We start from the raw sequence: 27,956 nt of genomic DNA, 5'->3' as shown, positions 1-27,956 counted from the left end.
TCATCGGCTGTGTGGCTTCCGATCGCTAATTCGCACCGGTCATCTGGCGAGGCCGGCCTGGGGAAATGGGGATGGAGGGTCCTGCTGGAGGGAATCCTGGCGCGTCGGCGCGGAGGAGTGCGCTGGGTGGGGCCCACCTTCTTCGGCACGGCCGGCGTCGCCGCTTTAAGGCGGCAGCGGCGCGAGCAGGTCTATGGTAATGAGCCGCCGCCGCCGCCGCCGCGGATCTGCAGAGCTCGCCCGCCCGCCGGGGAGGCGAGTGAGCGCGGGGCTGGGCCCGGGGCCGCGGCGACAGGCAGCAGCCGCGGCGGGGACGCGGGGCGCGAGCGGGCGGCGCGGGATCGTCGGGGGCCGCCGGGGCCGGGCCGGGGTCGGGGCGCACGGCTACGCGGGCGCAGGTGGGAGATCCCACAGGGGCGGAGGGGGCACCCCGGCTCCGGAACCCGGGGCCCGGCAAGGCCAGGGGCGCCGCGGGGCCCGCGGGCGCAGGTGGTGAGTGCCCGGAGCGCAGGTGGAGGCGCGGCGGCAGCCCGTGGTTCTCAGGGTGACCAGGGAGCGGGTCTGGCTCCGGGGGCGGTGGGAGCCCGGGCGCGTCGGAGGGCGCAGCGCGGGGCCCCGCCGAGCCATCCAGGCGCAGGCCCCGCGGGGCGCACGGGGGTCCCCGGGGACTGGCGCCCTGGCCCGGGCATGAGGCGCGGCGGGGCCGGCAGGAGCCGGAGGAGGAGCCGCCGCCGCTGTTGACTCGGCCGCCGGCCGGGAGCTGGGAGAGATGCGGAGCCCGGCCACCGGCGCCCCCCTCCCAACGCCGCCGCCGCCGCCGCCGCCGCTGCTGCTGCTGTTGCTGCTGCTGCTGCTGCCGCCGCCGCCGTCAGTATTGGGAGACCAAGTGGGGCCCTGTCGTTCCTTGGGGTCCAGGGGACTCGGCTCCTCTGGGGCCTGCGCCCCTGTGGGCTGGCTCTGTCCATCCTCAGCGTCGAACCTCTGGCTGTACACCAGCCGCTGCACGGATGCGGGCACTGAGCTGACTGGCCACCTGGTACCCCACCACGATGGCCTGAGGGTTTGGTGTCCAGAATCCGGGGCCCATATTCCCCTACCACCAGCTCCTGAAGGCTGCCCCTGGAGTTGTCGCCTCCTGGGCATTGGAGGCCACCTTTCACCACAGGGCAAGCTCACACTGCCCCAGGAGCACCCGTGCTTAAAAGCCCCACGGCTCAGATGCCAGTCCTGCAAGCTGGCACAGGCCCCCGGGCTCAGGGCAGGGGAAGGGTCACCAGAAGAGTCCATGGGTGGGCGTCGGAAAAGGAATGTAAATACAGCCCCCCAGTTCCAGCCCCCCAGCTACCAGGCCACAGTGCCAGAGAACCAACCAGCAGGCACTCCTGTTGCATCCCTGAGGGCCATCGACCCAGATGAGGGCGAGACAGGTCGACTTGAGTACACCATGGATGCCCTCTTTGATAGCCGCTCCAACCAGTTCTTCTCCCTGGACCCAATCACTGGTGCAGTAACCACAGCTGAGGAGCTGGATCGTGAGACCAAGAGCACCCACGTCTTCAGGGTCACGGCACAGGACCACGGCATGCCCCGACGAAGTGCCCTGGCTACACTCACCATCTTGGTTACTGACACCAATGATCATGACCCTGTGTTCGAGCAGCAGGAGTACAAGGAGAGCCTCAGGGAGAACCTGGAGGTTGGCTATGAGGTGCTCACTGTCAGGGCCACGGATGGTGATGCCCCTCCCAATGCCAATATTCTGTACCGTCTGCTGGAGGGGCCTGGGGGCAGTCCCTCCGATGTCTTTGAGATCGACCCTCGCTCTGGGGTGATCCGAACCCGTGGCCCTGTGGATCGGGAAGAGGTGGAATCCTACCAGTTGACGGTAGAGGCAAGTGACCAGGGTCGGGACCCGGGTCCTCGGAGTACCACAGCCGCTGTTTTCCTTTCTGTGGAGGATGACAATGACAATGCCCCCCAGTTTAGTGAGAAGCGCTATGTGGTCCAGGTGAGGGAGGACGTGACTCCGGGGGCCCCAGTACTCCGAGTCACAGCCTCGGATCGAGACAAGGGGAGCAATGCCCTGGTGCACTACAGCATCATGAGTGGCAACGCTCGGGGACAGTTTTATCTGGATGCCCAGACTGGAGCTCTGGATGTGGTAAGCCCTCTTGACTATGAGACCACCAAGGAGTACACCCTACGGGTGCGAGCACAGGATGGTGGCCGTCCCCCACTCTCTAATGTCTCTGGCTTGGTGACAGTGCAGGTCCTGGATATCAATGACAATGCCCCCATCTTCGTCAGCACCCCTTTCCAGGCTACTGTCCTGGAGAGCGTCCCCTTAGGCTACCTGGTTCTCCACGTCCAGGCTATCGACGCTGATGCTGGTGACAATGCCCGCCTGGAATACCGCCTTGCTGGGGTGGGACCTGACTTCCCCTTCACCATCAACAATGGCACAGGCTGGATCTCTGTGGCTGCTGAACTGGACCGAGAGGAAGTTGATTTCTACAGCTTTGGGGTAGAAGCTCGAGACCATGGCACTCCAGCACTCACAGCCTCGGCCAGCGTCAGCGTGACTGTCCTGGATGTCAACGACAACAATCCAACCTTTACCCAACCCGAGTACACAGTGCGGCTCAATGAGGATGCAGCTGTGGGCACTAGCGTGGTGACGGTGTCAGCTGTGGACCGTGATGCTCATAGTGTCATCACCTACCAGATCACCAGTGGCAATACCCGAAACCGCTTCTCCATCACCAGCCAAAGTGGTGGTGGGCTGGTATCCCTTGCCCTGCCACTGGACTACAAACTTGAGCGGCAGTATGTGTTGGCTGTTACCGCCTCCGATGGCACGCGGCAGGACACGGCACAGATTGTGGTGAATGTCACCGACGCCAACACCCATCGTCCTGTCTTTCAGAGCTCTCACTATACAGTGAATGTTAATGAGGACCGGCCGGCAGGCACCACAGTGGTGCTGATTAGCGCCACGGATGAGGACACAGGTGAGAATGCCCGCATCACCTACTTCATGGAGGACAGCATCCCCCAGTTCCGCATCGATGCAGACACAGGGGCCGTCACCACCCAGGCTGAGCTGGACTACGAAGACCAAGTGTCTTATACCCTGGCCATTACTGCTCGGGACAACGGCATTCCCCAGAAGTCCGACACCACCTACCTGGAGATCCTGGTGAACGACGTGAATGACAATGCCCCTCAGTTCCTGCGTGACTCCTACCAGGGCAGTGTCTATGAGGATGTGCCACCCTTCACTAGCGTCCTGCAGATCTCTGCCACTGATCGTGATTCTGGACTTAATGGTAGGGTCTTCTACACTTTCCAAGGAGGCGACGATGGAGACGGTGACTTTATTGTCGAGTCCACGTCAGGCATCGTGCGAACGCTGCGGAGGCTGGATCGAGAGAACGTGGCCCAGTATGTCTTGCGGGCATACGCAGTGGACAAGGGGATGCCCCCAGCCCGCACGCCCATGGAAGTGACAGTCACTGTGCTGGATGTGAATGACAATCCCCCTGTCTTTGAGCAGGATGAGTTTGATGTGTTTGTGGAAGAGAACAGCCCCATTGGGCTGGCCGTGGCCCGGGTCACAGCCACTGACCCCGATGAAGGCACTAATGCCCAGATTATGTACCAGATTGTGGAGGGCAACATCCCTGAGGTCTTCCAGCTGGACATCTTCTCTGGGGAGCTGACAGCCCTGGTAGACTTAGACTACGAGGACCGGCCTGAGTACGTCCTGGTCATCCAGGCCACGTCAGCTCCTCTGGTGAGCCGGGCTACAGTCCACGTCCGCCTCCTTGACCGCAATGACAACCCACCAGTGCTGGGCAACTTTGAGATCCTTTTCAACAACTATGTCACCAACCGCTCAAGCAGCTTCCCTGGGGGTGCCATTGGCCGAGTACCTGCGCATGACCCTGATATCTCAGATAGTCTGACTTACAGCTTTGAGCGGGGAAATGAACTCAGCCTGGTCCTGCTGAATGCCTCCACGGGCGAGCTGAAGCTGAGCCGCGCACTGGACAACAACCGGCCTCTGGAGGCCATCATGAGCGTGCTGGTGTCAGGTAAGGAAGGGTCCAGGTGGCGGTGGGGTGGGGGTAGCTCACAGGGAGGGTCTGGGCAGCCACTGGAGGTAGGGCACGATCCAGGAAGCAACTACAGACCCACCTCCCTGCCCAATGCCTGGCACAGATCGGGAGGGGGCAAGAGCCAGCTTGGGAAGAAGCCCCAGGAATCCCGGCGGCTGGTGCAGGCCCCGCCTTCCGCCAGGCTGGGCTGGGCTGCTTCGGTTGGCTGCCCCCACCGTCTACCAGCCTGTGACGTGGTCGGGGAAGTGTTGTGAGGCTGCCCCGGCTATGGCTGCCAAGAATTGTGAAAAAAGGCGCGTGGAAGCCTGGGGGGCCAGGAGAGCTGGGGGAAGGGTAGAGAGGACTGTGGCACAGGAGAGGAGGCGAGGCCAGGGCCCCTTCACCCCCATCAAGATATTCCTGCAGTCTCATACAGCCTTTGGCAGAAATGGGGACCATGGGAGCACAGGGCTGCCGCTACCCAGGGGTCAGGACCCTGCAGTCCTCTTCTGGCCCCTTTTGCCTCCTGGCTGAGCTGCAGAATCGGCTGACATGGACTTTGTCTAGCGCATTCTTTTCCCTCCAGGCAGAAAGAGCCTGGCCTGGCTCCCCCTTCAGAGCTCCCACAGGAAGTGAGGCTAGAGCTCATTGTCTGTCCAAACAGACCCCACTTTCAGAGTCCGTGGTTCGGGTCTGGCTTGGAGGAGGGGCTGCAATGAAGCTGGGGGGCAAGCTGAGGCTTTCTGGGCCCCCTTGCCACCCCATGGGCTGTTCTTAGGGTGCCAGGCCTTCCTTTCCTGCTGGCTGTGACCAGGCCAAGCTCCAGGAATGGAGTGTAGGGACAAGGACAGGCCAGGGGACTGGTGGGCTTTGAGGGCAGAGACCCCAAGGCACCTGATCTGAGGACAGAACAGAGTCCCAGGGCGTGGGAGCCTGGCCGGAACCCAGGCTGGGGCATTCCTGCTGCTTGGCCAAGCGCTTAGCCTACAGACTCCCTGGACAGCAGGGCTGGGGGAGGAGAGTTGGAGGGGGTTGGTGACAGTATTCTGTCTTTTTTTATCAGCTGTGGGGAGCCAGAGGTAGCAGCAGGGAGAGGACGACACCCAAGTTGCTGAGTGCCTTCCCCAAGCCTGGGAACAACTGAGACCCTCATGAGGGGATGCTGTTAGCTGCACCTCAGGGGTGGGTCAGGTCACACCCCCACTAGGCAGCCTTCAAACCTGTCAGGGAAGGGAGGAAAAGAAGAAGCTGGCAGGCCCCTACTCCCACCCCAGGGAGTGTGGCCTGAAGGGGAAGGAAGGGTATGCGAGAGTCGGGGTGTGGCCTCACTCAGGGTCCTTGCTGGACAGATGCCTCCCTGCCCCACCCCTCAAGGTAGCCACAGGAACCAGGAAGCAGGAGCTTTTTAGGGACTGTGGCTGAGGTTCTGAGCCTCCGGAGACTTCAGTTTCCCCTCCAGGAGGAGGAAGTGGGAGGCTGGAGCTCCTGTGTCCTCAGCTGTGCCTGGGCACTTGAGGCGGTGGGAGGGAGGTGGGAAGGAGAGCCTCTCCCTCTGGTCCTCCACACCCAGCCTGCCCTTGGTGAATGTGGCCAGACACTAAGTGATGGGGGCAGAGAAGCGCCCCCACTAAGCTTTCAGTCTCCCACCAGGACAGAGCCCCAGATCTTAGTTCCCTAGTCTAGAGAAGGCTCAGGGCAACATCCAGGACGGCTTCTCCTGGCCCGGCAGCTCTGGCCCCACCCTCTCCCTTCCACCCTGACCCTTGGAGGCAGTCACCACGGCAACCCCAAAGTTCAGGGAGGCCGGGGTGAGGGGGAGCTGACTCCCACTGCCCCTTTGTTTTCCTCCTCTTGTTCTTTGTCTCTTCTTTCTTTCCGGCCCCTGCCCATGCGGGCCCCTGCAGCACTGCCTCTCTCCGGTGCCCTCTCCCTGCTCCTGTGGCTCTCCTGCTCTCCCACTTGCCCATCGCTGGCTCTTTTCCTGGGGCTTTGTCTTCTCGTTTGGTCTCCGAGTTTGTGCCTCCCCTCTCTTCCTCCCTATGGCTGCGGCTGTCCCAGCCTGGGCTGATGGCTCTCCTGGAGCCTGAATTCTCCTCGCCTCTTTCTTCCTCTGCTCGGACACACAGCAGCTCCTGTCCATGGTCTGGGCAGCTCCCAGAACAGCAGAGCCCTCTTGGCCTCCAGCCTCCGCTGGCACATCTGCCGGGGGAAGAGAGGTTGGGAGGCTGACCGGGACCTGGCGCTTTTCCAGGTGTGCCTGGCTAAGCTTGGGGCACAGGTGGCATTTCCTGGGGTCAGAGGCCATCCCAGCTCTTTCTTTTCTGTTCAGGAAGACAGCTTAGGCAATGCACTTCCCACCCCTGTTCCCACCCTGCCTTTGCACCTGAGGGGTGACCTAGGTCAAGGCAGGGGAGGGGGACACAGAAAGGAGAGAGCAGTGGGTTGACTGTTGGGGATGGGGACAATAGCAGAGGGGGCAGGTGGCCACAGATGGTGAACCAGATGGGAAGCAACAGACACATGCTGGGAGAGGGGCCCAGGCGGGGCCTGAGACGATGGCGGCGGGGGACACAGCGAGGGGTGTTCATTCCCAGGGCTGAGTGGTGGCAAAGTTTCTCCTGCTCCGTGGCTTTGGTTGCCCTCTCGTCTCTTAATCAGTTATGGGCACTGTGTGTGGAGTCTTGGGCTGCTTCTGCCTGGAGGGAATATCTGGTCAAGGAATCATTAGGCAGATGTACCAGGTATACAAGAGTCCTGTGCCAGCTGGGCACCCTAGTGCGTGCGGGGAAGTCTGAAACAGAGAGGAAAGTAGAGCCTGATGACATAAATCTGGGCAGGCTTCCTGGAGCAGGTGAGCTCAGGGCAGGTTAGAAGACTCGGAGGACTGTGGGCTGGTGTCTAGGTGGGAAGGAACAGCCTGTGCAACAGCTTTGAGACGAGAGCAGGAGGAACAGAAGTGGGTGATGACAAGCGGGCTTACTGGTGATAGCTGGTGAGAAGAAGCAAGTGATGAGGCTGGAGGGTAGGTGGGCAGTGGGCCGAGGACACGGCTGAGATGGGGGTCTGCCTTCAGCCTTCCCGGCTTCAGCTGAGCCACCACTGGTATAGTCAGCCACCCCAAGTAGGTACAATACAGATGCAGAATTTGTCCCCATGTTCCTCGCCTACTCACACCCCCCCTACAAAAACACAGGCTCCTGCCCCATTACTGCTAGGGTAAGCATTCGCTCTTTATGTCTAGTTGGGCTCCCCCTGCTATGTGGTTTGTGTTTGTTTGTTTGTTTGTTTTCTGGGGACAGAGTCTCGCTCTGTCACCCAGGCTGGAGTACAATGGTGCGATCTCGGCTCACTGCACCCTCTGCCTCCTGGGTTCAAGCAATTCTCCTGCCTCAGCCTCCTGAGTAGCTGGAACCTCCTACGTAGCTGAGATTACAGGCGCCCACCACCACGCCCAACTAATTTTTGTGTTTTCAGTAGAGACGGGGTTTCACCGTGTTGGTCAGTCTGGTCTCAAACTCCTGACCTTGTGATCCACCTGCCTCGGCCTCCCAAAGTGCTGGGACTACAGGCATGAGCCACTGTGCCCCGCCCCCCTGCTATGTTTTAAAGACCATTTATTCTTTATGGAGACTGAATAGATTGTCATCCACATCTCAGTGTTTTCTGAACACCTACTATGTGTAAGGCATTGTGACAAATAAAAATGTGAGTGTGTCGGTAGCTCATGCCTGTAATCCCAGTGCTCTAGAAGGCTGAGATGGAGGATCACTTGAGGCCAGGAAGTTGAGACCAGCCTGGACAACATAGCAAGACCCCATCTCTACACACAAACAAAAATTAGCCAGGCATACTTGTGAGCACCTGTGGTCTCAGCTATTTGGGAGGCTGAGGTGGGAGGATCACTTGAGCCCAGGAGTTCAAGGCTATAGTGAGCTATGATCGTGCCACTGCACTCCAGCAGAGGCGACAGAGTGAGAGTCTATCTCTTAAAAAAATAAAAAATAAAAAAAATAAGACTATCCCGTATTGCCCTGCAAAGCCATTTCCTCCATCTCCAGGTCCCCAACTTTCATGTTTTAGCTAAATAAAATTCATTCCCATGTGTATGTGCATTCAGGTGTGTGTGGTATTTCTGGGCTTAGGGTGTGTGTTAGTACTTAGCTGTTTATAAGTGAGTGTGTTGCCTGGGGGTATGGCACGCATTTGGGTGTGATGCTTGAGCCAAGTGGGTGTTGAGTAGCTACAGGCCCTAGGGTCAGAGAAGAGACTGACTCAGTGGGGCTCTGGGGTCTCAGAGTGGAGAGCTGCCCAGGCCCTTCTATCTCTGCCCCCCTGGTCCCCCACCCCCACTCACCCTGTCTCCAGCATGGAGCAGTGGGTGATGTTGTCACTGGTTAACGTGGCTCAGCTGGATTTCCTGGGGTGGGGCCCCCCAGGCTACCCACAGCAGCCCAGAGAGTTGGGCAGGAAGAATGCTTTGTGTTGGGTGTTGCCATGGGGATAGCAGGTCTGCGCCCAAGCAGCCGTGGGGCTCAGTGGGAGGGGGACTAGGTGGCCCACTGACCCAGTTTACCGCCCCCCATCCCCGACTTCCTGCTGCAGCCATGACTGCGATTCGTGGTGTTAAGGCGTAGAGGCTGAGGGGGCATGGGGATGATTTTTATGGCTCTCAGGATGCTCTGGGCCCTGTAGAAAAGTATGAAAAAGACAACATAGGGTTCCCGTGCAGGGCAGCACAGACTCTGGGGGAAGGGAGCCGGAGGCGTGGTTGGGCAGGGAAAGGTGCACAAACATTAAGAGGTGTGCCGTGCATCAGTGACAGAAGGTTTTGGGAAAGGATGCAAAGAGAACTTCTGCAAATCTCATCCCCTGAGCCCTGAAGGAGTGACTGGCCCACAGGTGACATACCTGGCTCAGCACCCTTATGCCAGTTGGAGAGAAGAGGCTTTCTTGGTGGGTGGTGCAGGAATATACAGGCCGAATTGCAGCCCCAGCTCCTGTGCAGGGCCTTCCCCACACCCCTGCGAGGGTCTGTGGTTTGGCCCCCCATCGCAGACTGGGTCCTGACTGGTGTCCCCCTCCACAGACGGCGTGCACAGCGTGACGGCCCAGTGCGCGCTGCGTGTGACCATCATCACTGATGAGATGCTCACCCACAGCATCACGCTGCGCCTGGAGGACATGTCACCCGAGCGCTTCCTGTCACCACTGCTGGGCCTCTTCATCCAGGCGGTGGCCGCCACGCTGGCCACGCCACCGGACCACGTGGTGGTCTTCAACGTCCAGCGGGACACCGATGCCCCCGGGGGCCACATCCTCAACGTGAGCCTATCGGTGGGCCAGCCGCCAGGGCCCGGGGGCGGTCCGCCCTTCCTGCCCTCCGAGGACCTGCAGGAGCGCCTGTACCTCAACCGCAGCTTGCTGACGGCCATCTCGGCGCAGCGCGTGCTGCCCTTCGACGACAACATCTGCCTGCGGGAGCCCTGTGAGAACTACATGCGCTGTGTGTCGGTGCTGCGCTTCGACTCCTCTGCGCCCTTTATCGCCTCCTCCTCCGTACTCTTCCGGCCCATCCACCCCGTCGGGGGTCTGCGCTGCCGCTGCCCGCCCGGTTTCACGGGTGACTACTGCGAGACGGAGGTGGACCTCTGCTACTCGCGGCCCTGTGGCCCCCACGGGCGCTGCCGCAGCCGCGAGGGCGGCTACACCTGCCTCTGTCGTGATGGCTACACAGGTGAGCCAAGGGAGAGGACCCATGGGGCAGCCCTGGAAGGCTGACTCTGGTGCAGGCACAAATCAGGACAAATGATGGCGGCTGCCTCATTCTCTTCCCGAGTGAGGTGCAGCTACACTGGGAGGTCATAAATCCGGCCTGCTCCCTGACAGCACTCCACTGAGGAAGGCAGCGCAAGGAGTGCTTCTCCCTGCTGCGCAAGGGACACACAGGCAGTGTCATTGTGGGTAGAGCTGACTCCAGAGCCAGTCGGCCTGGGTTCCTGTCTCAGCGTTGCCACTAGTAGCTGTGTGACCTTGAACAAATTACTTAATCTCTCTGGCCCTCAGTTATTTGAAATGGAGGTAATGACCGTACTTAGGTCATAAGTTGGTTGTGAGGATTAATGTAATTAATTTGATACTTGGAAACAGCTGGTGGCATGGAAGGTGTTGGCTTTGATTTAAGGGAACGCTGAGATTGGGTAACTTGCTCCTGGTCTCATCACAGCTGGTTTAGATGTGAGGCTGAGCCTAGAACCTGGTCTCTACACCGCTGAGCGAATTTCCTTTCTGAACTGCAGCAAGTACTTTTCTCCCCAGGCATTAAGGGGAGGACACAGAAGTGCTGGGGGAACTGGAAGGGGTTGGGTTCTGAGATGGGGTGTTCCAGAAGATCACTGCACCTGTGTGGGCCTGGGCAGACTGGCTCCACCTCTGCCCAGGTGCTGGTAAAAGAGGGTCCTGGTTAGGGGGCTTCCCTGTTGGCCTGTCAGCCAAGGTCTTTACACATCTTGCTCCCTGGGATGCTCACTGCGTCTGCTCTATGCTCCTGACCCCTCCCTTCAGGCTCCTGCATCTTCTCAGGACACTCCCTGTTTCCCTTCCCTTCTCTGTAGGCCCTTCCTTCCTAGATGCCCAAGCCCTGCTCCCTGTCCTCCGGTGCTATGCCCACTGGCTCTGCCAGCAGCCACAGGCAGGCCCCACTCCCTTCCCTGCTGCATCTTCCTGCCCAGAACTTGCCAGACTTGACTTCTCTTTGCTGCTGCTAGGGGTGGGGGGAAGGGGAGGGGCAGGCGTGGGGGAGGGGAGAGGAGTCTTTGTCCAGGAGGATGGTGGGGGGGTTGGGGGGGTTAGAGTAGGCGAACAACAGTTTCCATGGAAACAAGAGCCAGTCACTAGGCACAGGAGCTGAGAACCTATCTCTAGAATCTGGGAATGGGGAGGGAGAGAAGGGTGGATTTTCCCATCTGATGTTGGAGTTTTCAGCTCCTCTGTTGAATTGTCTGAGCTCTCCGGGCTCAGTTTCTCACTTTCAGCATGTCCCACGTGCACAAAGGTCCTCAGTCTGGACCCCAAGGCTCAAGGTGGGAGGCCTCTGCCCCATTCCTGGGGGCTCCCCAGCTTCTCTCTCTTACTCCTCCATAACCCAGACAAATCTAAGTGGAAGCCTGGTCCCATCCCCAGGGAGGGAAACTGATCTCAATGCCTGAGAGGGACAAAAGCACCAGTAGGAAGGAGGGAGGAGGGAGGCTCCCAGCCCTCCCACTGTCCTGCAGGCCCATCTGCCTGTGCACATTTACCCTCTTGGGGGCCAGGACACCCCCAGGCATGCTTGGTAGTGTGACATCGAAGGCTCCCAGGAGCCTTACAACCAGGTGTCCCAGCAGGCCTGTGCTTATGAAACCCAAATGGGGTAGGGAAGGGGCTGGGAACTCCGAGGAACTTGCAGGGGAGCAGTATGTGGAGCTGTGGCGAGAGCGGCTCAGTGAGCCAAACAGGGTGCCCAGGAAGGCCTGGGGACCGTAGATCTCAGAGAAGATGGCACACGAGAGGAAGTGGGGATGCCTGGGAGGTTTGGGGGGTATTACAAGGGTCACGGGAGGCCGTGGGAGCTATCTCTGGGTTGTGGGGAGTCTCAGTTCCCCTCTCATCCTCAGGTACTTGGTACTCACCTGCCTTTCCTCTTGTCCAGGTGAGCACTGTGAGGTGAGTGCTCGCTCAGGCCGTTGCACCCCAGGTGTCTGCAAGAATGGGGGCACCTGTGTCAACCTGCTGGTGGGCGGTTTCAAATGTGATTGCCCATCTGGAGACTTCGAGAAGCCCTACTGCCAGGTGACCACGCGCAGCTTCCCCGCCCGCTCCTTCATCACCTTTCGTGGCCTGCGCCAGCGTTTCCACTTCACCCTGGCCCTCTCGTGAGTGGCTGGACGCTGGGGGTAGGGAGCAGGCCTGGTGGGCGTCTGAGGTGCCTCCTGTTCTGTGGATGAAGTAAGAGATCAGGCATCGAAAGAGCGTGGAGCAGGCTGCCAGCAGAGCCAGGAGCTCTTGGAGTTGCCTGTGGTTCTGCCAGCAGATCTCCCTCCCCTGCGCTGGTTAGGTGGTGGGGGTGCTGGCATCAAGGTGGATACCCCATTCCCTGCCCCCATCCCCAACTCCTGTTCAGGTTTGCCACAAAGGAGCGCGACGGGTTGCTGTTGTACAATGGGCGTTTTAATGAGAAGCATGACTTTGTGGCCCTCGAGGTGATCCAGGAGCAGGTCCAGCTCACCTTCTCTGCAGGTGATCACAGTTGCCCCCCATCCTTGCCCATCTTCCAAAGACCCCGAGTCTCCCAGCCCCTGACCCCAAGCCACATACTCTAATCAGCCGAACCTGGGCCCAGCCCCAGCCACTGGCACCCCAACCCTGCCTTTCCCAGCCCTCGTCTGGCATCCCAGCTCACCTGATCCTTTCCTCAGGGGAGTCAACCACCACGGTGTCTCCATTCGTGCCCGGAGGAGTCAGTGATGGCCAGTGGCATACGGTGCAGCTGAAATACTACAATAAGGTGGGTGTGGAGGGCACAGAGGGTTGGGGTTCTGTTCTTGCCTCAGGTGCTTACGCAGCCCTGAATGGCACTGCCTCCAGGCTTGGGTGGGCTGGTCAGGGCATTTCTGGCTGAGAGGAAGGGAGCGGCTGGAAAGGTACCACCTTGCTGGGCATTCCCACCCCACTGGGCACTGCTTGATGCTCCCTGTTCCACTAGGCAACCGCAGACTTGGACACTGAGGAAGGTAGTTACATGCATAAACCATGTGAGCACACGTGTGTGTATGCATGTATGTACGTGTGTCTGGGCATGTGGGTGCACACAGAGGCACCCAGTGCGTGCTGGCCATGAACCTAGTGGGCTCTGCATCAAGTGTCCCCCTTCTCTGCTCTTTCCTGTCCACAGCCACTGTTGGGTCAGACAGGGCTCCCGCAGGGCCCATCAGAGCAGAAGGTGGCCGTGGTGACCGTGGATGGCTGTGACACGGGGGTGGCCTTACGCTTCGGATCTGTCCTGGGCAACTACTCCTGTGCTGCCCAGGGCACCCAGGGTGGCAGCAAGAAGTGAGCAGGGAAAAGGGCCAGGGATGGGGTGAAGTGAGGGCAGGGCCAGGCAGGGAGGGAAGGTGGAGAGGGTGGGCTTCTGGGGGCTCCCTCCCTTTGCCTCCCTTAGCCCCTGCTCAGCCCTGGGGATGGGGTCAAGACTGGGGAATCAGAGCAAGGCCCTGTGGGGCAGTCTGGGGAGGGGGCCAAATGTTCGACAAGAACAGTTCCAGGTGGGGGTGACCCCCTTCCTGAGCACTGCTCTGCAGGGCCCCTTGGACACCTGCCTAGGCCCTTCCTGTCTCCGGCCTGGTGGCAGAGCAAGCGGAGGACCGGAAGCTCCCAGCCCTGCCTTGTGCTGCCACCATCTTTTCTCCCCCAGGTCTCTGGATCTGACGGGGCCCCTGCTACTAGGCGGAGTGCCTGACCTGCCTGAGAGCTTCCCAGTCCGAATGCGGCACTTCGTGGGCTGCATGCGGAACCTGCAGGTGGACAGCCGGCACATAGACATGGCTGACTTCATTGCCAACAATGGCACTGTGCCTGGTATGGGCGCCCGGGGTGGAGTCAGGCTGGGATCCCAGTGCTGAGGGGAGGGGCTGTGCCTGGTGTGAGGATGCCAGAATGCAGGGTCTCAGAGGCCTCTCTAGCTGCTGCCACAGGATTCCTCTTTACAGCCCCAGCTCGGGTCCACTGAGAGGCCTTCTCTCCATTCCAGGCTGCCCTGCCAAGAAGAACGTGTGTGACAGCAACACTTGCCACAATGGGGGCACCTGCGTGAACCAGTGGGACGCGTTCAGCTGCGAGTGCCCCCTGGGCTTTGGGGGCAAGAGCTGCGCCCAGGGTAGGAAGGGCGGCTGTTAGAGGCTGAGGCCGGGGTGCCATCAACAGCCTGGGAATTGGCAGGGTTGGGGCAGGCGCTGGGCAGGCCTCCGCTGAGCCGGGCTGTGGGTGGAAAAGCGTGTCTGGGCAGAGCCCTGAGAGGGCAACACAGGAGACAAAGGGGCCAGTCAGAGGCAGGCCTGGGCACAGCGTGGGGCGGGCCCAGGGCAGGTACGCACTTTGGAGGGCGGGGCTGATGAGGGGAGTGGGCTCTGCCTCCCATGCAGCCGCCACCGCTGAGCATCACACCCCCAGGGCCCTCCACGGCTCCACCCGTCACAGTCTGCCTTTTCCTGCCTCCCCAGAAATGGCCAATCCACAGCACTTCCTGGGCAGCAGTCTGGTGGCCTGGCATGGCCTCTCGCTGCCTATCTCCCAACCCTGGCACCTCAACCTCATGTTCCGCACTCGCCAGGCCGACGGTGTCCTGCTGCAGGCCGTCACCAGGGGGCGCAGCACCATCACCCTACAGGTGATGCAGGGAAGAGCCGGCTGGCCCTGGCCTGGCCGTAGGGCCCTGGTAGCCTCTAGGGGGCTGGACAGAAGTGGCTGGGCAGGTCCTGGGCAGGGGTGGGGACAGATAGAGGCCACTGGATCTGTTGGGAAGGTCAATGCTGCCACCTATTGGGCCTGAAGGAAATAAATACACTTTCCTCTCTGTGGCCTGAGCTGGGCAGCAGGATGGGTTTGGTGGTTCAGAAAGGGGGACTGTGGACTGGAGAAGAGTGATTAAGGCCGTTTGCTGACCCTGCTTTCTTTCCTCCTGGTGTCAGCTACGGGAGGGCCACGTGGTGCTGAGCGTAGAGGGCACAGGGCTCCAGGCCTCCTCTCTCCGTCTGGAGCCAGGTCGGGCCAATGACGGTGACTGGCACCATGCACAGCTGGCACTGGGAGCCAGTGGGGGGCCCGGCCATGCCATTCTGTCCTTCGATTATGGGCAGCAGAGAGCAGAGGGCAACCTGGGCCCCCGGCTGCATGGTCTGCACCTGAGCAACATAACAGTGGGCGGAATACCTGGGCCAGCCGGCGGTGTGGCCCGTGGCTTTCGGGGCTGTTTGCAGGTGAGCGTCCTGCCCTGCCCTCCCATCTTCCCTACCACCTTCAGCCCTGCTCCACTGAGGGCAACACTGCTCCTGTCCCTCCCAGGGTGTGCGGGTGAGTGATACGCCGGAGGGGGCTAACAGCCTGGATCCCAGCCGTGGGGAGAGCATCAACGTTGAGCAAGGCTGTAGCCTGCCTGACCCTTGTGACTCAAACCCGTGTCCTGCCAACAGCTATTGCAGCAACGACTGGGACAGCTATTCCTGCAGCTGTGATCCAGGTATGCTAAGGATCCAGGGCAACAGGCAAGTTATCAGGTGCCTGGGGCCACATGCTGGCTCTGCTGTGTGACTTGGGGCATGGGGCATCACATCACCTCTCTGAGCCTTAGTCATCGACACAGCAAAGCCAGCTGATAGGATGCTACGTGGGAAGAAATAGATGAAGGTGGGTTTCATGGAAGACGGTGCGAGGGGAGGGTGGGGGAATGAGCCTCTCTGGTCCTTCTGGTCCCAGGTTACTATGGTGACAACTGTACTAATGTGTGTGACCTGAACCCGTGTGAGCACCAGTCCGTGTGTACCCGCAAGCCCAGTGCCCCCCATGGCTATACCTGCGAGTGTCCCCCAAATTACCTTGGGCCATACTGTGAGACCAGGTAAGCAGGCCAGGGCGTGTGGCAGCAGGTCCCAGTGGCTGCTGCTCCTCTCTGTGTGTCCCTCAGAGCCCTGAAAGCCTGGCTGATCCACAGCCAGGGTCAGAAGGGCCACATAGGGCTCACCTAGGTTAGGTAGGAGTGGCAGGGGGAGCTCATGCTTGCCTGGATCCCTCTCTGCAGAATTGACCAGCCTTGTCCCCGTGGCTGGTGGGGACATCCCACATGTGGCCCATGCAACTGTGATGTCAGCAAAGGCTTTGACCCAGACTGCAACAAGACAAGCGGCGAGTGCCACTGCAAGGTGACAGCCCCAAACAAGCCCCCAGTGTGGCCACTTGGGCCTCTGTCCACATCTCCTGGGCCCTAGGGGGAGGCTATAGAGATGGGTCTTCCTGCAGAGTCGAGGGCCTTGTGCCTTTGCTCTCATAGGCAGAGCTGTTGACCGCTTACCTTCATGTGTCTGAGGTGCAGGGGGACCCTGGGCCAATGTGTAACCCATGGGCTCTGGGCCTGGTGTGGTGGTGGTTTGCAGCCTGTTCTGATTGTGTGACATCTCGCTGATGGGCTCAACTCCAAAGCATTGCTAGTGTTAATTATTTTGAATGCTGCTCCTGAGGGGACCTGAGGTCAGGACCCCCTCCAGAGGGGCCACAGCTGAGAGGACCCATGAGCATCCTGGGAAGAGAGCCTGGCCAGTGACACCCTTCCTCCCTCCTTTCTCAGGAGAACCACTACCGGCCCCCAGGCAGCCCCACCTGCCTCTTGTGTGACTGCTACCCCACAGGCTCCTTGTCCCGCGTCTGTGACCCTGAGGACGGCCAGTGTCCATGCAAGCCAGGTGTCATCGGGCGTCAGTGTGACCGCTGTGACAACCCCTTTGCTGAGGTCACCACCAATGGCTGTGAAGGTGTGGCTCCTGGGACGGGTGGGCAGCCCTCTTCACAGTGTGCTGGGCACCTGCACCCCAGGGAAGCCAGGAAGGGGTGGTTGCAGTCCTGGGGAGACCTAGGGAGGGCTGGGGATCCTGGGCAGGACCGCAGAGGGAGAGCTGCTCCTGGGTGACCATGTGCTCTTCCCCGCAGTGAATTACGACAGCTGCCCACGTGCGATTGAAGCTGGGATCTGGTGGCCCCGTACCCGCTTCGGGCTGCCCGCTGCTGCTCCCTGTCCCAAAGGCTCCTTTGGTAGGTGTTGGAGGCCCCAGTGTGATATTGAGGACATGGCCTCTGCTGTTAGTGGGATGAGGGCAGGAAGCTCCTGGCTGAAGATCCGGGGACTCTGCTTTCTGGCCTCCAGGTCCTGGGATTTCATTTCCCATCTTCCTTGGCTCACGGTCCCCCTTCCTCTGTTGCCCAATTGTGCCTACATCTTGGACTCTTTTTTTTTTCTTTTTTCTGAGACAGAGTCTCGCATTGTCACCGAGGCTGGTGTGCAGTGGCGCGATCTCTGCTCACTACCACCTCCACCTCCCAGGTTCAAGCAATTTTCCTGCCTCAGCCTCTGGCTGCCATCACACCTGGCTATTTTTGTTGTTGTTGTTGTTGTTGTTGTTGTTGTTTCTTTTTTCTTTTTGGCATTTTTAGTAGAGACAGAGTTTCACCATGTTGGCCAGTCTGGTCTCGAACTCCTGACCTCATGATCCGCCTGCCTCAGCCTCCCAAAGTGCTGGGATTACAGGCGTGAGACACTGCGCCCCGCCACATCTTGGACTCCATTTTTTTTTTTTTTTTTTTTTGAGATGGAGTCTCACTCTGCCATCAGGCTGCAGTGCAGTGGCGTGATCTCAGCTCTCTGCAACCTCCACCTCATGGGTTCAAGTGATTCTTCTGCCTCAGCCTTCCGAGTAGCTGGGACTACAGGTGTGTGCTACCATGCCCAGCTAATTTTTTGTATTTTTTAAAATAGAGACAAGGTTTCACCGTGTTGGCCAGGATGGTCTCAAATCTCTTGACCTCGTGGTCAGCCTGCCTCAGCCTCCGAAAGTGCTGGGATTACAGGCATGAGCCACTGCATCCGTCCCACATCTTGGACTCTTAACAAAAATGCTGAAAAACCTGCACAGTGCTTGGCATAGGGCTGTGCTAGAGATTCAAAGATGAATCATGCAGGGTTCCCATCGTCAGCTCACCACCGAGTCCTGGAGTTATGCCACCACAAAGGCAGACAGTCTGGGGAGTAGGGGTGTTGGCTGCTGACCCAGGAGACCCAGCCCAGTATGGGGGATGGCGCTGGTCCTGGACTGGCGATGAGCAGGTTCATAGGCAGGAAGTGGTGGAGAGCACAGAGTGGTGACTGGAGACAGGCAGGATGAGGGCTCAAGGAGGTCACATGCCCTGTTCCCCCAGAGCCCCATGTGGACTCATCTTGCAGAGATTTTTGGCCCTGGTGTTCCACATACTTGTCTTCCTGTTTCACCAGGGCTCTTGTTTGCTAGTCACTGTCCCTGGCCCATGAGGTGCTGGCCTCCAGCAGAACCGGTCAGCCAGTCTCAGGGGCTTCCTGTGTGTCTCCCTGAGGGCAGCCCTTTTGGCTTCCTTCCCGCAGGGACTGCTGTGCGCCACTGTGATGAGCACAGGGGGTGGCTCCCCCCAAACCTCTTCAACTGCACGTCCATCACCTTCTCAGAACTGAAGGGCTTCGTAAGTGAACCGCCTCGTCACCATCTTTTCCCTGTCCTTCATGCTGAGTCTCACTTGCCCCTACTCCCATCTTTGAGAAACGGGATTCTGGATTTCCAGCCTGTGTGTTCCTGGTCTCCCAGCTGGAAAGGCCATCTCTCCCCTCCTGAGGTCCTTTTGCTCCAGAGTTCCTGCCCTCATTCCTGCTCCTCCACTCCCTCCTGTCTAGGCCGAGCGGCTACAGCGGAATGAGTCAGGCCTAGACTCAGGGCGCTCCCAGCGGCTGGCCCTGCTCCTGCGCAATGCCACGCAGCACACAGTTGGCTACTTCGGCAGCGACGTCAAGGTGGCCTACCAGCTGGCCACACGGCTGCTGGCCCACGAGAGCGTCCAGCGGGGCTTCGGGCTGTCTGCCACGCAGGACGTGCACTTCACTGAGGTGGGGCTTGGAGGTTGCAGGGCTGGCTGGTTAGATGGGGGTCATGGTGAGTGAGCCTGCTCATGGCAACCTGGAGGGCAGAGGGGGCCTTCCCATCCCACCTATGAGGAGCTCCCTGCTGGCAGGAGGCCTCCGTGAAACCCGTGACCCTTGGCCCAGCCCTCTTCCCAACCCTTCTCATAGTAAGGTGTATGTGCTGGGGCATGGTCTGACCCGGAACAGAGGCCTGCCTGTGGTACCACGGGCTGGGAGGAAGCAGTATCTCAAGACATCTGTGTGGGTCCAGGCACAGGGCTGGGAAGCTCTTATGTAGAGAATGAGGAGGAGGGTGAAGGGGCAGAGCATCCGGTGACCTGAGTGGGCAGTTCGGTCCAGAAGCATTTCAGGGGAGGCAATGGTGAGCGCAGAGGGAGGGGCCTGCCGGGAAGCGGGGGCTGGCCTGGGCACAGGCTGGGGCTCTGTGGTGGGGATGTCAGGTGTAGGCTGTGAGCACACCCACCGTGACCTTGCCCACCCCAGAATCTGCTGCGGGTGGGCAGCGCCCTCCTGGACGCAGCCAACAAGCGGCACTGGGAGTTGATCCAGCAGACAGAAGGTGGCACCGCCTGGCTGCTCCAGCACTATGAGGCCTATGCCAGCGCCCTGGCCCAGAACATGCGGCACACCTACCTAAGCCCTTTCACCATCGTCACACCCAACATTGGTGAGGCTGGTGCCAACAGGGGTTTGTGGAGGGAGTCCCCGACAAGGAAGGGCGGCTGTGCTGGGGTCCTGCCTGCCTCACAGGTCCTATCTGTGACCATCTCCTTCCTTAGTCATCTCTGTAGTGCGCTTGGACAAGGGGAACTTTGCTGGGGCCAAGCTGCCCCGCTACGAGGCCCTGCGTGGGGAGCGGCCCCCGGACCTTGAGACAACGGTCATTCTGCCTGAGTCTGTCTTCAGAGGTCAGTGGTGGCCATGGATTGGGTTGGGAGCTGGACCCCAGTGTCTGTGCAGACCCCACAGAGGGCAGGGCCCAGCTAAGTGTGACAGTGTCCCCTCCCAGAGACGCCCCCCGTGGTCAGGCCCGCAGGCCCTGGAGAGTCCCAGGAGCCAGAGGAGCTAGCACGGCGACAGCGACGGCACCCGGAGCTGAGCCAGGGTGAGGCCGTGGCCAGCGTCATCATCTACCGCACCCTGGCCGGGCTCCTGCCCCATAACTATGACCCTGACAAGCGCAGCCTGAGGTCAGTGGCGAGGGGACAGGTGTGGGTGGGGGTGTGGGTCAGGCGGTGAGTGCTGAGGCATGGAGGGGGTCGGGGGCGTCTCCCCAGTCATGTGACTGCTGTGGTGACTGTGCACCTGCCTGCCCTACATCAGAGTCCCCAAACGCCCGATCATCAACACGCCTGTGGTGAGCATCAGTGTCCATGACGATGAGGAGCTTCTGCCCCGGGCCCTGGACAAGCCCATCACGGTGCAGTTCCGCCTGCTGGAGACAGAGGAGCGAACCAAGCCCATCTGTGTCTTCTGGAACCATTCGATCCTGTGAGCCTGCACTACCCTCGCCACCCTGCCCCCAAGGCTTTGGGCTGAAAGCCCAGGCCCCTGCATGCCTCACCCTCCTTGTCTTCCTGACTCTGCCTTCCTCACACAGGGTCAGTGGCACAGGTGGCTGGTCGGCCAGAGGCTGTGAAGTTGTCTTCCGCAACGAGAGCCATGTCAGCTGCCAGTGCAACCACATGACGAGCTTCGCTGTGCTCATGGATGTGTCTCGGCGGGAGGTCGGGCCCACAGGGGCAGATGCAGAGCCGTGGGTGGGCACTCAGGGCATGGGGCTGGGTGCTCAGGTCCTGCTTTTCCTAATTCCCTGGCCCCCTGCCACCCACTCTGCAGAATGGGGAGATCCTGCCACTGAAGACACTGACATACGTGGCTCTAGGTGTCACCTTGGCTGCCCTTCTGCTCACCTTCTTCTTCCTCACTCTCTTGCGTATCCTGCGCTCCAACCAACACGGCATCCGACGGAACCTGACAGCCGCCCTGGGCCTGGCTCAGCTAGTCTTCCTCCTGGGAATCAACCAGGCTGACCTCCCTGTAAGATGCTGCTACTGCCCAGAGACTGTCCCCACCTTCTCAGGCTACCTCCCCAGCCCCCACTGGCAACCCCTGCTCCTTCACCATGAACTCTAGTAAGGTGCCTAGTGCAGCGCCTGGCCCAGGATTTCCTCTTCTCCAGGTCCCCCGGGATCCCCCAGCATCCTACGGGCACCTGCCTCTGGCCCAGGCTTCCCTGGAAGCAGTTCCCAACACCCAGGCCCTCCTCCCTGCCTGACCCAAAGCAGAGCCTGTCCTCTGGGTGGGCCCTGGTCACTGACCTGCCCTGGCCTGGGCCCTCAGTTTGCCTGCACAGTCATTGCCATCCTGCTGCACTTCCTGTACCTCTGCACCTTTTCCTGGGCTCTGCTGGAGGCCTTGCACCTGTACCGGGCACTCACTGAGGTGCGCGACGTCAACGCCGGCCCCATGCGCTTCTACTACATGCTAGGCTGGGGCGTGCCTGCCTTCATCACAGGTACCCCCACCCATTCCTGGCCTTGGGGTCCCACATCCTTAGGTCCACCTTTGTTCCCTCTTCTCCCCACCCACATACAGGCCCTGAGGCCCCACATCCCCATGCCCCAGACCAGTTTATTCACAGGTGTCCCTCTGCTTTAACCCAGACTCTGAGGCCGCCACCCAGGTGTTGCTTCCCTATCCTGGGGAGGACACAAGGGCCAATGGTGGGCAGAACCCTTTCCATGCTCTGTGCCTGGACCTGTGAGCCCACCTGCCTGCAGCCCTACTTCCCAGGCCCCTCACCACCCCTCGCCTGCTCCCGTCTGTCTCCATGTTCCAGGGCTAGCCGTGGGCCTGGACCCCGAGGGCTATGGGAACCCTGACTTCTGCTGGCTCTCCATCTATGACACGCTCATCTGGAGTTTTGCTGGCCCAGTGGCCTTTGCCGTCTCGGTGAGTGCTAGCAGGTGGGTTGGGTGTCACCTGTGGCCCTCCTTTGCTGTCCTCCTGCTACTGGGGCCATGTGTCCTCAGGACTCCCTTTAGGAACAGCTGAGGCCACGGGGCCTTGTGGGCTGGGTAGAAGCTGTTTGTCCCCACTGAGCACCCCATGTCCTCTGCCCCTGCCTAGATGAGTGTCTTCCTGTACATCCTGGCGGCCCGGGCCTCCTGTGCTGCCCAGCGGCAGGGCTTTGAGAAGAAAGGTCCTGTGTGAGTATAGGGTTAGGGTGCCTGGGCCGTGGGCAAGCACCAGCATGGGAGGCCTTATGGCCAGACTTATGGCCTGTCCCTATCCTTAGCTCAGGTCTGCAGCCCTCCTTCGCCGTCCTCCTGCTGTTGAGTGCCACATGGCTGCTGGCACTGCTCTCTGTTAACAGCGACACCCTCCTCTTCCACTACCTCTTTGCTGCCTGCAATTGCATCCAGGTACCTGGCCCAGCCTGTGGAGAAGGGAGGTACCTGGGCTGTGGGTACCTGAATATGCACAGACCGTTGCTGCCTCTTGCCTGCCAGGGCCCCTTCATCTTCCTCTCCTATGTGGTGCTTAGCAAGGAGGTCCGGAAAGCACTCAAGCTTGCCTGCAGCCGCAAGCCCAGCCCTGACCCTGCTCTGACCACCAAGTCCACCCTGACCTCGGTGAGGGAGCCAGGGGTCTTAGGCGGGTGGTGAAGGGAGGGAGAGGTAGGAGGCCCAGTGAGCCTGTACTTTTGGCCCACTCCCCTTTCCCTTTTCTCCATCCGTTCCTGGAAGGTGGAAGAGGGGGTGAAATGGTATGTTTGGCCTGGGGAGGAGATGTTGGAAAGGGTGTGTAGGATTTTGACTTGAGGGAGATGGGTCTGAGACAGATAATCCGGTAATAAGTGCCTTGCACCTGAGAATCTCTCATGAATTTTAGTAAATTTTCTGTCTCCCAAGGTGCTCTCAGGAGACAATTTCTGGTCCCATCTTTTACAGAGCCATTATATAGTGAGTCCAGGATCCCTGGGGGCATGCAGGGGTGGCACAGCTGTGGCAGAGCTATGACCACTGCCAGGCCTCAATACGGGGGCAGCAGAGAAGCAGGGCCCCCTCTTTCAGACCTGAGCATGTGGAAGGTGAAACTTAGGGCAAGTTCCCTCCACCCTCCTACTTCCCAGCCTGGGGCCAGCCATCCCACTCCCCTACTTACTGACCTCTCTGTTCCCTACCTAGTCCTACAACTGCCCCAGCCCCTACACAGATGGGCGGCTGTACCAGCCCTACGGAGACTCGGCCGGCTCTCTGCACAGCGCCAGCCGCTCGGGCAAGAGTCAGCCTAGCTACATCCCCTTCTTGCTGAGGTGAATCCTGGAAATGGGAGGGTGGAGGAGGGGAGGAGGGGCCCATGCATGCTGGACCCGGGCCAGCCAGCCATTGGGAGTTGAGGAGCACACACTGTGGCTGACATGTGGGCCAGCTTGGATTAGAAGCTGTAAGGGACCCACGGCTGGAACCAGGATCCCAGGGGAGAGGAGAGACGGGGACCCTGGGCAAGGGGCCAGGCTGACCCCCAGCATGGTCTCATCTTCCTAGGGAGGAATCCACACTGAACCCTGGCCAAGGGCCCCCTGGCCTGGGGGATCCAGGCAGCCTGTTCCTGGAGGGTCAAGACCAGCAGCATGGTGAGGATGGCAAGACTCTGGCCGCCCAGCGGGGCAGTTGGCTGGCTTTTACTGAAGGTGGGTGGAGGTGGCTAGGCTGGCTGTGATCTCTCCCTGGCCTCCTAGATCCTGACACAGACTCCGACAGTGACCTGTCCTTAGAAGATGACCAGAGTGGCTCCTATGCCTCTACCCATTCATCAGACAGTGAGGAGGAAGAAGAGGAGGAGGAAGAGGAGGCTGCCTTCCCTGGAGAGCAGGGCTGGGATAGCCTGCTGGGGCCTGGAGCCGAGAGACTGCCCCTGCACAGTACCCCCAAGGGTGGGCCAACACCAGGGCTGTAGCCTTTGGGGCCGGTGGGAGGAGAATGGGCCTGGAGTTCTTGGGAAGCAGGAGTAGGGTGGTGGCCTCCTGGCTATCTGCCCTCTGTGGGCCTCATCTACTTCCTTTCCCCACCAGATGGGGGCCCAGGGCCTGGGAAGGCCCCCTGGCCAGGAGACTTTGGGACCACAGCAAAGGAGAGTAGTGGCAATGGGGCCCCTGAGGAGCGGCTTCGGGAGAATGGAGATGCCCTGTCTCGAGAGGGGTCCCTGGGCCCCCTTCCAGGCTCTTCTGCCCTGCCTCACAAAGGTGAGTGGGGCACCCCCAGCTGCCGCGCTCCCCTCGTCAGCAGCCTCACACCTCACATTCTCCTGTGGCTGCACCTCACAGCCCCGCCCCGGCCCGCAGGCATCCTTAAGAAGAAGTGTCTGCCCACCATCAGCGAGAAGAGCAGCCTCCTGCGGCTCCCCCTGGAGCAATGCACTGGGTCTTCCCGGGGCTCCTCTGCCAGTGAGGGCAGCCGGGGCGGCCCCCCTCCCCGCCCACCGCCCCGGCAGAGCCTCCAGGAGCAGCTGAACGGGGTCATGCCCATCGCCATGAGCATCAAGGCAGGCACGGTGGATGAGGACTCATCAGGCTCCGAGTGAGTGTGGCCGGGTGGGCGGGACGGGGTGCAGCCCCGCGGAGGCCCCACCTGGGCCCAGAGCTGCCTCCGGGCCTCCCCAGGCGACTCTGGTTGGCTTTAGGAGGACAAATGGGTGAACTGGCCCAGCTCCCTTACTATGCCGTGCCCACAAACCATGGTGCCTTGCGGGGTGGGCCACCCCTCCTGGGCGCTACGCGGTGTAGCCCAGCCTAGGGCAGAGTGCGGGAGGATGGGGAGCTGGGGGTGCTTTCCTGTTTCCTTCGTCTGGTGAAAGCTGTCACTCTCTCCTCTGTTTCAACTAACCCTCTGTCTGCCTTTTCTGCCACTTTCCTTTCCTGCCTCTCCAGATTTCTCTTCTTTAACTTCCTGCATTAACCCTGGGCTGTGGCTCCTACGCCCGAGGCTCCCTTCCCTTCCCCAGCCGCACTCATGCCCTGCTCCTGTCTTGTGCTTTATCCTGCCCCGCTCCCCATCGCCTGCCCGCAGCAGCGACGAAACGTCCATCTGAGGAGCCTGGGCCTTGCCAGGAGGGGTACCCACCCCACCTAAGGCCATCTAGTGCCAACTCCCCCCCCACCATTCCCCTCACTGCACTTTGGACCCCTGGGGCCAACATCTCCAAGATAAAGTTTTTCAGAAAAGAGGAAAAAAAGAATTTAAAAAAGGATCTCCACTCTTCATGACTTCAGGGATTCATTTTTTTATACGCTGGAAATTGACTCCCCTTTCCCTTCCCAAAGAGGATAGGACCTCCCAGGATGCTTCCCAGCCTCCCCTCAGTTTCCCATCTGCTGTGCCTCTGGGAGGAGAGGGACTCCTGGGGGGCCTGCCCCTCATTCGCCATCACCAAAAGGAAAGGACGAAGCCACATGCACCCAGGGCGTCACACCCTTCGGGCTGCACCCGGGCAGGCCTCAGAACGGCGAGGGGCCAGGGCAAAGGGTGCGCCTCGCCCTGCCTGCGCTGCCTCTCCCAGGAACTGGAAAAGCCCTGTCTGGCGAGGGGGCAGAAGGACTCAGTGCCCCCGGACCCCCAAATGCTGCATGAACACATTTTCAGGGGAGCCTGTGCCCCCAGGCGGGGGTCGGGCAGCCCCAGCCCCTCTCCTTTTCCTGGACTCTGGCCGTGCACGGCAGCCCAGGTGTTTGCTCAGTTGCTGACCCAAAAGTGCTTCATTTTTCCTGCCCGCCCCGCACCTGGGGCAGGCCAGTCATGTGTTAAGTTGCGCTTCTTTGCTGTGGTGTGGGTGGGGGAGGAAGAGTAAACACAGTGCTGGCTCGGCTGCCCTGAGGGTGCTCAAGCACAGGTTTCAAGTCTGGGTTCTGGTGTCCACTCACCCACCCGCCCCCAAAATCAGACAAATGCTACTTTGTCTAACCTGCTGTGGCCTCTGAGACATGTTCTATTTTTAACCCCTTCTTGGAATTGGCTCTCTTCTTCAAAGGACTAGGTCCTGTTCCTCTTTCTCCCCGACTCCACCCCAACTCCCTGTGAAGAGAGAGTTAATATATTTGTTTTATTTATTTGCTTTTTGTGTTGGGATGGGTTCGTGTCCAGTCCCGGGGGTCTGATATGGCCATCACAGGCGGGGTGTGTTCCCAGCAGCCCTGGCTTGGGGGCTCGACGCCCTTCCCCTGGCCCCAGGCCGCCATCTCCCCACCTCTCCTCCCCTCTCCTCAGTTTTGCCGACTGCTTTTCATCTGAGTCACCATTTACTCCAAGCATGTATTCCAGACTTGTCACTGACTTTCCTTCTGGAGCAGGTGGCTAGAAAAAGAGGCTGTGGGCAGGAAAGAAAGGCTCCTGTTTCTCATTTGTGAGGCTGGCCTCTGGCTTTTCTGCCATGGATTCTCCCCCTGTCTTCTCCCCTCAGCAATTCCTGCAAAGGGTTAAAAATTTAACTGGTTTTTACTACTGATGACTTGATTTTAAAAAAAAATACAAAGATGCTGGATGCTAACTTGATACTAACCATCAGATTGTACAGTTCGGTTGTTGCTGTAAATATGGTAGCATTTTGTTGTTGTTTTTTCATGCCCCATACTACTGAATAAACTAGTTCTGTGCGGGTACAGCACTGCCACTGTCTGTTTCTGTGTGGCACCTTGTCTCCCGCAGGGAGGAAGGCCTGGTCTCTGGAAAACAAAAGAGCTGGCAGGGCCCAGAAGTCCCCACTGGGAGGTCGGGAGACTCAGACACCACTGGTTGATAAGCCTGTCCCTCGGTCTATGTCCATGACACTGCTCCCAAGTAGCCGGATCAGCGCAGAGCCCATTTCCTGGCATTTCCAAGGAAGACATGGCGGGCAGGCAGGAAAGTGTCCTTTTCACCAGGACAGAAAGGACTTCTGTGGTGGGAGAGGCTGCACAGGGCCGGCAGCCTTCCAGCCCAGCCCCTCAGGGCTGAGTCCTAGACAGGGCTGAGTTTTCTGGGGCAGCATTCAAGAGGCAGGGAGGGCTGCATTGAGAAGCTGGTGGGAATTGAATGGTGCTCAGTGACTCAGTGCCTCCTAGCTACACTGCTCAGGGTGGTTTTTTGTTTTTTTCCCCATTGGAAAATGAAGCAGCTACTCATACTGAAGCCAAGTGTGTGCTCTGCAACATTACTTCTCGTCCTAAGTTTCATATATATATATGAGATATATATTTAAAAATACATACTTTTTAAATTTAATAGAGACAGGAGTCTCACTGTGTTGATCAGGCTGGTCTCAAATTCCTAGGCTCAAGTGATCCTCCCGCCTTGGCCTTCCAAGGTGCTGGGGTCACAGATGTGAGTTGCCGCATCCGGCCTAGTTCCAGGTTTTGTGTTTGCCAAAGTTCCATTCAATAAACTAGAAAGACGGCCGGGAGTGGTGGCTTACGCCTGTAATCCCAGCACTATGGGAGGCCGAGGCAGACAGATCACCTGAGAGATCAGGAGTTTGAGACCAGCCTGGCCAACATGGTGAAACTCCATCTCTACTAAAAATACAAAAGAATTAGCTGGGCGTGGTGGCGGGCGCCTGTAATCCCAGCTGCTCCAGAGGCTGAGGCAGGAGAATGGCGTGAACCCGGGAGGCGGAGCTTGCAGTGAGCCGAGATCGCGCCACTGCACTCCAGCCTGGGTGAAAGAGCGAGACTCCGTCTCAAAAAAAAAAAAAAAAAAAAAACAACACAAACCCTAGCTGGGCGCACTGGTTCACGCCTGTAATCCCAATACTTTGGGAGGCCAAGGCAGGTGGATCACTTGAGGCCAGGACTTAAGAGACCAGCCTGGCCAACATGGTGAAACCCATATCTACAAAAAATACAAAAAAAGCCAGCTGTGGTGGTGTGTGCCTGTAGTCCCAGCTACTAGGGAGGCTGAGGTGGGAGGTGGCTTGAGCCCAGGAGGCAGAGGCTGCAGTGAGCCAAGATCGCACCACTGTACTCCAGCCTGGGTAACAGAGCCAGACCTTGTCTCAAAAAAAAAAAAAAAAAAAAAAAAGACACAAACCCTGGAACCAGACTGAGTGACTTAATCTTTCTGAGCGTTAAGTTTCTCTGC

General features: G+C 59.5%; 1 protein-coding gene across 5 annotated transcripts; it reads left to right on the top strand.

The window, feature by feature from the left end:
• Positions 1-229: 229 nt before the first annotated feature.
• On the top strand, positions 230-26,502 carry CELSR2 (cadherin EGF LAG seven-pass G-type receptor 2). Of its 5 annotated transcripts, none has more exons than XM_037998163.2 (34): positions 230-4,097; positions 9,187-9,834; positions 11,788-12,010; positions 12,259-12,374; positions 12,554-12,642; positions 13,030-13,187; positions 13,549-13,712; positions 13,885-14,010; positions 14,354-14,520; positions 14,822-15,109; positions 15,195-15,369; positions 15,606-15,747; positions 15,928-16,048; positions 16,471-16,654; positions 16,830-16,931; positions 18,292-18,386; positions 18,595-18,804; positions 19,324-19,507; positions 19,620-19,748; positions 19,850-20,030; positions 20,164-20,331; positions 20,441-20,567; positions 20,680-20,880; positions 21,184-21,358; positions 21,683-21,795; positions 21,973-22,052; positions 22,142-22,268; positions 22,356-22,478; positions 23,034-23,161; positions 23,394-23,482; positions 23,588-23,782; positions 23,921-24,091; positions 24,191-24,425; positions 24,776-26,502. In XM_037998163.2, exons 1-34 carry the CDS (start codon positions 770-772, stop codon positions 24,801-24,803), a joined length of 8,790 nt encoding a protein of 2,929 aa, XP_037854091.2. In that variant the 5' UTR covers positions 230-769; the 3' UTR covers positions 24,804-26,502. The 5 variants fall into 5 exon arrangements, with proteins under 5 accessions (XP_037854091.2, XP_072864614.1, XP_037854089.2 ...); XM_073008513.1 differs by having other exon boundaries at positions 295-4,097; positions 24,173-24,425; positions 25,169-26,502; XM_037998161.2 differs by having other exon boundaries at positions 295-4,097; positions 24,173-24,425; positions 24,918-26,502.
• The last annotated feature ends 1,454 nt before the right edge of the window (positions 26,503-27,956 follow it).

Source organism: Chlorocebus sabaeus, chromosome 20, assembly GCF_047675955.1.
Source record: "Chlorocebus sabaeus isolate Y175 chromosome 20, mChlSab1.0.hap1, whole genome shotgun sequence".
NCBI classification, from domain to species: domain Eukaryota; kingdom Metazoa; phylum Chordata; class Mammalia; order Primates; family Cercopithecidae; genus Chlorocebus; species Chlorocebus sabaeus.
The sequence above is the reverse complement of the archived record's forward strand: the minus strand, read 5'-3'. Positions and strand labels throughout refer to the sequence as shown.

What these genes read in the sequence shown, in the direction of transcription:
- CELSR2 (XM_037998159.2), top strand. Translation starts at nt 770, where the DNA reads ATGCGGAGCCCGGCCACCGGCGCCCCCCTCCCAACGCCGCCGCCGCCG. An exon ending in AGGACGTGCACTTCACTGAG is followed by an intron (nt 18,805 to 19,323) that starts GTGGGGCTTGGA and finishes TGCCCACCCCAG; the next exon opens with AATCTGCTGCGGGTGGGCAG. An exon ending in TTTGAGAAGAAAGGTCCTGT is followed by an intron (nt 22,053 to 22,141) that starts GTGAGTATAGGG and finishes CCCTATCCTTAG; the next exon opens with CTCAGGTCTGCAGCCCTCCT.